This window comes from Prorops nasuta, unplaced genomic scaffold (genome assembly GCF_024137725.1).
Source record: "Prorops nasuta isolate Cenicafe-Biocafe unplaced genomic scaffold, Cenicafe_Pnas_1.2 PNAS00188, whole genome shotgun sequence".
Lineage (NCBI taxonomy): Eukaryota > Metazoa > Arthropoda > Insecta > Hymenoptera > Bethylidae > Prorops > Prorops nasuta.
The window spans coordinates 32,384-41,289 of record NW_027116984.1 but is presented as its reverse complement, the minus strand read 5'-3'; the positions used below and the strand labels follow the sequence as shown (position 1 = coordinate 41,289).

At 42.3% G+C, this 8,906-nt stretch overlaps 1 protein-coding gene across 2 annotated transcripts; it reads left to right on the top strand.

The window, feature by feature from the left end:
* Window positions 1–211: 211 nt before the first annotated feature.
* Window positions 212–2,518, top strand: LOC136785204 (lipase 3-like). 2 transcript variants are annotated; one of them, XM_066746218.1, is made up of 9 exons: window positions 212–318; window positions 535–660; window positions 744–854; window positions 971–1,169; window positions 1,256–1,617; window positions 1,686–1,844; window positions 1,908–1,992; window positions 2,075–2,217; window positions 2,282–2,518. In XM_066746218.1, the coding sequence occupies exons 2-9, from the start codon at window positions 541–543 to the stop codon at window positions 2,447–2,449; spliced, it is 1,347 nt and encodes a 448-aa protein (XP_066602315.1). In that variant the 5' UTR covers window positions 212–318; window positions 535–540; the 3' UTR covers window positions 2,450–2,518. The 2 variants fall into 2 exon arrangements, with proteins under 2 accessions (XP_066602315.1, XP_066602316.1); XM_066746219.1 differs by having other exon boundaries at window positions 273–318; window positions 532–660.
* The last annotated feature ends 6,388 nt before the right edge of the window (window positions 2,519–8,906 follow it).

Here is an 8,906-nt window from a genome sequence, read left to right as displayed (position 1 = left end):
ATGCGATTAATGTTACGCAAAAGGAAAGCAAGTTTTCGACTTAATCGTACGATAAATATACCTACTTTTTAGTTTACATATTGTGTTACCTTAGAGTATTACCTTTCTATGCTGATAACAAATATAATGCGTTTAATTATATCATTTATAACTAATTACACACTTCGTAGCTTCAGAATTTCCGTTTATTTAAACAATACTTGTCGAGTATATTTATTAGGCGTACAAGTCTTTTGCATTATTAAGCCGACAACTCTCTGTTTGACTCAGTTATTATTAAAAAGAACTATCTCTTCGTCAAAATTAGTTTAATACTAAGTAAGTACAATATTCAATTCGATTATTAAAAAATCATTATATTTACCCAAAGTGTACATTATAATCAAATGAATTTTCATAACTAATGTAATGGTCTATTGAAAATTCGGCATTAGAAGGTTTGTAAATTAGCTATTAATTACTTGAATTCTAATAATCATGGACTTACATAGCAATAAAGATGATTATTTTTTAAAATATTATGCCAATTTGTAGGTAGATATGATCCTCACTGTTACTATTGATATCATTTTATTATTGGTATTGTTCGCACCTTTTATAAATGGAGAAAGCAATGATTCGCCCAGTACAAACCAAAAGAAGAATACATCTGCTACAGCCGTAATAATTTTTTCAAGAATAAAAATAACTTAGTCTGTAAAAGTTTAAAGTCGTTCCTTGATGAATTCGATGAAATATTGCAGCCGATCAATGATAACCAGCCATTATCTTTCTACTTGGACCAATTCCTTCATACCTTGCTAATACATGACTATTCCAAAGAATGGAATATACCCGATGTTACTTACAACCCTGTAAGATAAAAATTAATTATATTTATTATAAAATAAATCATTCCCCTTCCATAAGTACATTATTGTTGAAAAATAAATACTGTATCGTTAATACACTGTGATTTGTATAATTCCAGGCACAAATGCTGACTAGATATGGATACAATGCGGAAACACATACGGTTATAACGGAAGATGGATATATATTAACTTTGTTTCGAGTAATTGGAGACAAAAAGGGCTCAACCACAGCCGATAGGCCCGTAGTTATGGTCCAGCATGGAGTTTTAGTCACCAGTTGCGATTGGACCGTAACCGGTCCTGAGCAAGCATTCGGTAAGTTTTTTGATACAGTATTCAGTAGCGTGTGCCTGTGTAAAAATTGCATAAAGCTCAAATTCTTGTATAATTCAATTTTGCAGCGTTTGCTCTAGCCGATGCCGGCTATGATGTTTGGCTGTCAAATGCTCGTGGATCCACTTACTCCAGAAACAATGTAAAGCTGTCATCTTTCGAGAAAAAGTTTTGGGATTTTTCGTATCATGAAATAGGAGTTTATGATTTAGCGGCAAATATAGATTACATTTTGAATGTTACTGGGCAGAAAAAATTATTTTACATAGGTCATTCAATGGGAACTACCGCTGGTTACATTCTATTGTCGGAACGTCCAGACTACAACAAAAAGCTTTATGCAATGTTTAATATGGCCCCCGTCGTTTACGTCAATTTTAAAAGTCCACTCGTCAATTTACTACTACCGTTTTTTGAGCAGATTGCATATGTATGTATAGAAAACATTGTATTAAATTAATATTTTAAAATTTTTATTGCATTATATATTGATTTTAGCTAATATATAAAATTTACGGCTCCTTCGAATTAGCAGCGAAACACAACATCCTGACAAGATCAATCGTTGATATTTGCTTAGCCACTACACCGATTCAACCAATTTGCATAAATACAATATTTTCGTCATTTGGTTATGACTATGCCAATTTCAATTTAGTAAGATTTCTATAAATATGTTAGATTTCGTACATCAATTATAGCATAATCCTTGTGTTTCAGACGACAGTGCCAGCAATTGGTTACAATACACCAGGTGGATCTAGCCTCAAAGTATTACTTCATTATAGCCAAAATGATCGTAACGGTATAAATTTAATTAATCTCTTGTATTATCGCAAACAACTGATTTAATTATGCTATTATACTAATTCATGTTTTCCATAAAGGGAAGTTTCTGAAGTTTGATTATAAGAGTAAAAACGTTGAGTACTACGGTCAAAAAGATCCACCAGAATACAATTTAAGTAATACGAAAATTCCGGTACATATATTTTACGGTAGCAATGATTGGCTATGCACACATGGCAAGGTAACCAATACTACAAATTACCAACAATATAATCAATATACCGAATTGTATTATTGTGTTTCAGGAATTAGATAAATTAATAAATAATATAGGAGGTGAAACGTCACTTTATGTAGTAGATTACAATGCGTTTACTCATATAGATTTCCCATATGCAAAAAACGCAAATGAATTGGTTTACAAGAAAATCATAAATTTGATCGATAATTTTAATGTAAATACGGATGCATAAATTGCTTTCCTTTTTAAAACATATATATTGTAACAATATAGTTAAAATACAATAAAAATTGGACCAATATTCCTTGGTAAGACAAAATTGTTGTAAAAAATCTCTACTTTGCTTTAAAGATATTATTTTCAGAGAAGATAAATAGTAGTAAAATTGAAATAGTATATTTATATAGATGACTATTTTTAGAGAACATTGTGGAAGATGAAGAATCGGTAACGGAGCACTATGGATAAGTGTATAGGAATCAAAGGGAGGCCTGGAAGGGAGGATGGTGTCCGATTACGGTTGGAAAGTTTGCGTAGCGGTGCAAAGTGACGTTGACAAGACTGACAAGGCTACCGACGAGGAGGAATAGTTTTGTTTCGGCTAGTTTTCTTGCACAGGTTGAAAGTGGTCGACAGTTTGGTGCGAAGAATATACTATATTTTGGCACGAATAAGCTTCTAAGGTGAGCGCCGAGCGCGCGGTCACGGCCGCTGGGGTGTACGCTGGAGTGCTGGTGTCGGCGATATATACATATAAAGCGTGTATATAGATGGTTGTTGCGGAACAGTGGCGGTTAATATATTATCGCTATAGCCATGATGTATTTGACGTGGGTGTCGGAAAAATTAAAGCAATCCTTCTGGGCATACCGCCGGTGGTCCTGACGCGACCCGAACACAGTTCGAGGGTCCGCACCGGTAATCGGAGAAGCCGGGATACAAATATGTACGCATTAATAGAGGACAGCTTCGGGACCCTTACACTCCAAAACAGGCATACCATTCCCACAAGGAGCTTAATTTCACACAGATTAAATTCGGCACGTACAAACTAGTTGAAAATTTCTCGCTCAATCGAGCCTGTATAACGATGACAGCTATACACACCATATTTTATAATACACCTACTTTATATATATATATATATGTGTGCTTGCTTAATAATGTAAATTGACCGGATGAGATCTGGCAAAGCTATTCGTGTATCACGAGCGAAATCAATGGTGGTAGTTGGGTGGCGAGAGAATCTCGTTTCTCGTTAGTCCTCCTACAAGGGTCGAACTGCTATCGCGAAGGAAGCGTGTGAGAGATCACAATACGTCGATATCGGTGTTGCTTCGGCACGACTTTGCAATTCTATAAAATATGCATATGTCTACATCCACGTGTATATATATATATATATATATATATATATATTCTGTCTCCAAAAGTACATGGACTGATTTATTCATTTGATACAACAATAATTGGGCTAAAATTATTCTAGTAAAAAATATGTCCCTTGTACTATTTATATATATATATACATATTTAGCCTTGAAGGAGTATGCGTTTAGGTGTGAGAGAAGGTTTCCTGTATTTGTGTGGTGGAAAGATCCTCAATGGGGATACGGTTGCTCATCTTGCTTCCACTTTGAACGTTCCTCCTTCTTCAACTAATCGCTCCTTCCATCTCATTCACTCCGTTCTTCTTCTCGTTCTACGCTCGTTCCTGTGCGGATGAATGTCGGCTAGTTTCATTCACGAAAGCGCTACAATACCCTTAACTAAGAGATTTTGCCGCTTTCTACAGGAAGGTATATATATATATATATATATATACTGGGACGATGATCGAAGGAAAATCCTAAGGGTATAATCGTAATCCGTGCTGTCCTCAACTTTTCGGGTAGATATGGACTTTCTTATGCGTTTGAGAAATTTTCACGCGCTTGCATATATATGACTTGTATACGCTGGTCTATAGCAAGAAGAAAAGAGAGCGAGGAAGACGCGAGGAGACGACTGGCTGGCGCCAAGTTTCGGACCTTTTCCACAGTCATTTCCCTGTCTTTCTCTCAGCATGGACTTTGCTTTTCTTCTCCTATTCGTTTCAGTTCCTCTTTCTCTCCTCGGCATAAAGTATTTTATCTCACGGCAAAATAGGCTCTCGGGCATCCCTTTCGGATTTGGCAACATTCTTTCACACACTAAATGCGCAACAATAGGCTTGTTTGGCCTATGATTTAGAGAGGCTGCTCCGACGCTTCTTCTCTTTCTTATTCTCTCGGAGCATCGAGAGGGGTCATTCGGCACTTTTTCTCCACTCCACCCATCATCTATCTTCGATACGTCGAGAAACTGAAGCATCTGCCATTGTGCTTGTCTATTCTTTCGCTGCGGCCGGTGTGTTCCTCGCGGTCTGGCTTATCTTCAGATCTGAGGTCCTCTTACGCGTCTCTCGGTTTGTCTTCTATCGCGGTCCACTGCTCCGAAAATTTACTCCCGTTCCTAACCGCGTGGAAACTGACCCGCAACTTCCGCCACCAGTTTAACGCTCCTCTCTCTCTCTCTCTCTCTCTCTCTCTTAAACGATCGAACCAAAGGAAACTCAGTCATCGAGACGCCATTTTCTCCCTCCCCTCAATTTCAACTATAAAAATAGCACACCAGAAGAGAATCGACTTTTCAGCCAGTCAAGAGATGCGGTGGTGTCGAGTGGTAGCGTCACGCCCCGCCCTCTTGGGGTTTTACGCTTCTCAAACTCGCCCGATCTGCGAGCATAATCTGCGAGCAAATTGCGATTTCACGGCCCGCTGCCACGGACTCTTCTCCTTCGATTCAACGCTCGTCCAGTTTCACGAAAACACGCCCATTGCCAGAAGATCGCTCTTCTCGTCTATCGACTCTTATTTTCTCATGATTTGACAGTCGGAATTTCACGATGCTAGAAAAATATTTCTGTGAAACAAATGGGTATATACATCGATGAATAAAAACGTGAGAAATTTGAAGAGGAAATTAGCGTATGCGCGAGGGTGATGATGAGCATAAATAAAGGGGAGATTGTCTGGTGACATTGGTCCAAGCCGACGCGATTCGGTTAGCACGCGGATCGTATGCCGAGGCACGTATGAGCCAAATAGGCCGTGAAGAGGAACAGTGCGGAGTTCTTACAACGTAGCGAACGCCGGTGCAATAACGCACGTCACGCCGGCACTTGGACAACGCGCGACTCTTAATCGTATGCACACCCTGCCAACTATATTGTTCGTTAATGTTGTTTTCGGTCTGTCAGCCATGAACTCTGCTTCACCTGCACTGACGCACGCGCACGTGTGCTTGCAAACACTGACCGGCACTGGTCATTCGCATTCGCCAATAGGAAGTCGTACGTCTCGTCCCCTGCACAACACTTCTCCTTTCAAAGTGGTCCGTGCGCGTTTTTCGCGATTCGTTCACACGCTTCGCCAACAATCCTCATCTCTCGCAACTCTGGCAAAATTTCCATATTCCTATATGTAATTAGCGATTAGACGTTGGCCAACTCGGCGAGGTTGACGAGAGATTTTCCACAAGGCGAATGGTCGAAAGTTTCCGAACGATCGGATTAGGTGACGAGGATTATCGAGGGGAAGGGTGTGTGAGAGGGAAGGAAAGTCAGTTCATCAAAATCGCATCTAGCTCGAGCGAATGCGGATTGTGAGGCTCATTGTTGACGAGGGAGCATTGTTGCTGCTTTCTGAAAGTTAAGTGCCGCCAAAGGACTGCAGGAGGGTGTCCCCCTCCTCCTCCTCCTCCCCTGGGAGGTGTTGGAGAAAATATAGAGACGCGAAGTAGCGGGGGAAAAGATAAAAAGTGAGTACCAGAGAGAGAGAGAGAGAGAGAGAGAGAGAGGGGGGGGGGGGAGGGAGGAGGGGGCAAGGTAAACCTGTGGGAGCAACGCGCGCATTCCCGAAGAAGCCGACAGGAGACGATCGGTAGATCACTCGAGTACACTTCCTGGGCCTCCATTGTCATTGAACGCCATTCATCTGCGCGCCACCGGACCCCACACGGTGATCCCGAAGGAACGAGGTCCCAACGGGGACTCGTTCTCTCCTCGAAGGGTGGACGCCTACCTGGATGCCTCGCCACGCCAGGAAAGCCGGGGAGGCGAGCAGCGTTAAAACGCGTGAAAGCAAATGGCGCACGAGGTCCTTTTTTTCTCCACGACAAAGACTGAACGGGGAGGGGGCGAGTGTCTGAGGTACGCCAACCTAACGCCAAGCTAATAATGATTCGTCGGTGCCACTTACCAGATTTACCGGAGATCTCTCCCATACCGTTCCCTCAAAAACCCTCGCGAACAGTGCAAAATCCCCTCGACCGAGTCAAAAAACAAACCCCGAACCCTTCCTCAGGGACTCTACAGTATTTATTTATGATTCTTTGCAGTTTTTTCTCCTTCGTCTATATTAGCATCGAAGATCCGTACAGTGACCCACAACGGGGACAAGAAAATAAATTTTCCACCATTTTTTTTTATAACGTGTGGTACAAAAAGTTCGAAAAGTTTGGGTTATTTGGACTTTATCGAGCAGATAATCGAGTGTTGGATAATCGGATAAGTGCGGTAGAAAAAATTTAGAGAAGAATGGATATGATCGAAGGATCCAATTGGTGTCATGATAGGGTATCTTTGGAAGATCAGTGGTTTGTAGAGGAGAACTGGCTTCTAGTGAGGCGGTTCATGGTCATGTCAGACTCTGCAAAGCCATCAAAGCTGGCAAATATTTGGGTAGTGGAAGAGAGCAAGAAAGAGGTAGAGAAGAAAGAGGAAGGGAGGGGGGGGAGGGGTAGAGGAACGAAAGGTAAACAGGTGAGTTTGGTTGAGGGGCGAGTATGAGGAAGGGAGAGGGTCTTGAAGAGATAGAGAGAGAGAGAGAGAGAGAGAGAGAGGGAGAGGGAAGGAGACAGTTAGAAAGGAAGAACCACATTGGCAAGGGTTTAAACACACCGTAGGCACGAGACCCCCTTAATGAAATTACATGGAGGGCGCTGCCGGCCAATTAGCGTGAGAATGTCGAGCGAATGGTATGGAGTTAGAGGGTGTCGGATACAACGGATCCTAACCGTGAGTCTCCAACGAGCTATCTGGTCGTCGTCAGGGTCTGGCACACTACCTGAGTAGCCTCCGGGGACTCATCGTTGAACCGAACGATCTTGTTCGTGGCCTCAAACTCCTTCTCGCTCGCTCTTTGCTTCCTTTCTCCCCCTCCCTCACCTCTTGTGTGTAGTGGCTATTGAGTTGTCGAGCCCGCGGGGGACACATACCAAAACCTCGTGAAACACGATCGGACACCGATGCACACGACCACGCAAACAAACCGCCCAGTATCTTGCCGTGATCTCTTTTCCTCTAATGTCATTCCTATCTTATACCTCTCTTTCCTCTTCTCCCCCTCCCCTTCCCGCTCCACCTCAATCTCGACTAGTCGACCTCCCTAAGTGGACTCCGCGATAATTTAACTCTCGATTTCCTCCAGATTCACGTGATCGTAAAACTTTCGATTTTAATCATCGCCATATTCAACCACTTGACTTTACAAGCCGTTTCGATCGATATCATCGTCAGGTATACCGCTACATTATAATCGAAACGGTACTCGCGCGTCCACCGTATAATTCTTCAACACGGATGGAAGGAGTGAAAAGATGGAAGAACGTCGTGAGATTTCATTGAGTTTTCGTGAAGCTATGTAAGAAATAGACCCATGCTTGTGCACGCACATATATGTTTTTAATAGCTGAGTGATTGTGAAAAGCAAGCGCAGCAGTATAACCCTGAGGAATAGGTCGCGTTCCATCGCGCCTGGATACTCGCGGTGAGCGATATCGAGTCTCCTGATCTCGATCCGCTTTAAGTTCCAAAAGGTCCACTCTCTCTCTCTCTCTCTCTCTCTCTCTCTCTCTCTCTCTCTCTCTCTCTCTCTCTCTCTCTCTCTCTCTCTCTCTCTGTCTGTCGTATAGGTCTCCGTGAGTTAGGTTAAGGGCGAGACGTGAAGTTATGTAGTTCTCGCAAAGGCGCCTCCTCCTTATACACTTTCCCACCCTCTAGCGCTGCTGCTTCTTCACTGGCTCTGACTTTTTAAATATCTTCCAGAAAACAAATTGCTGATTTATCTCGAACAAGCTAAAACATTATATGAAGTCTACTGCCATTAGGAGCATCTCTGGGTGTACCGTAAATATCGTACTGATCACGCGTTAAGATAGTTCCACGGGTTTTTAGCAGAGGCGTAGGAATACTAGCTATATATCGATGCTTATCTATACGGAATAGATCGCTTTATCGTGTAATATGGTGGAGAGAATTATCCGGTCTGTTTGTATTGGGAGGGATGTGCGTAAAATGGGGAAAATGTTAGGATCCTTTGTGAGGATCCGTAAGCGAGGTAACGCACGTACCAAAACGCGGATAAATGTGTTTACGGTGACAAAAGGTAGCCGTTAGTTTCGCTTCTCATGGTATAAGGAGAGAAAAGAGGGATGTGTCCGCGCGCGGTGAATCTGGTTGCTAGCTGGCTCGCGTCTTTAAAAGCGGCCACTTTGACCGTCGGTCTTCCGTAGCTCTGGCATATCTGATCCTCTGAAAAATCGGTAAAATCATGATGTTGTCAGCTCTGGAAGGCGGCTGGCCACAAAGCTTCGAGGTGGCCTTAGCG

What these genes read in the sequence shown, in the direction of transcription:
- LOC136785204 (XM_066746218.1), top strand. Translation starts at nt 541, where the DNA reads ATGATCCTCACTGTTACTATTGATATCATTTTATTATTGGTATTGTTC. An exon ending in AGAATACATCTGCTACAGCC is followed by an intron (nt 661 to 743) that starts GTAATAATTTTT and finishes GAAATATTGCAG; the next exon opens with CCGATCAATGATAACCAGCC. An exon ending in CCGATGTTACTTACAACCCT is followed by an intron (nt 855 to 970) that starts GTAAGATAAAAA and finishes GTATAATTCCAG; the next exon opens with GCACAAATGCTGACTAGATA.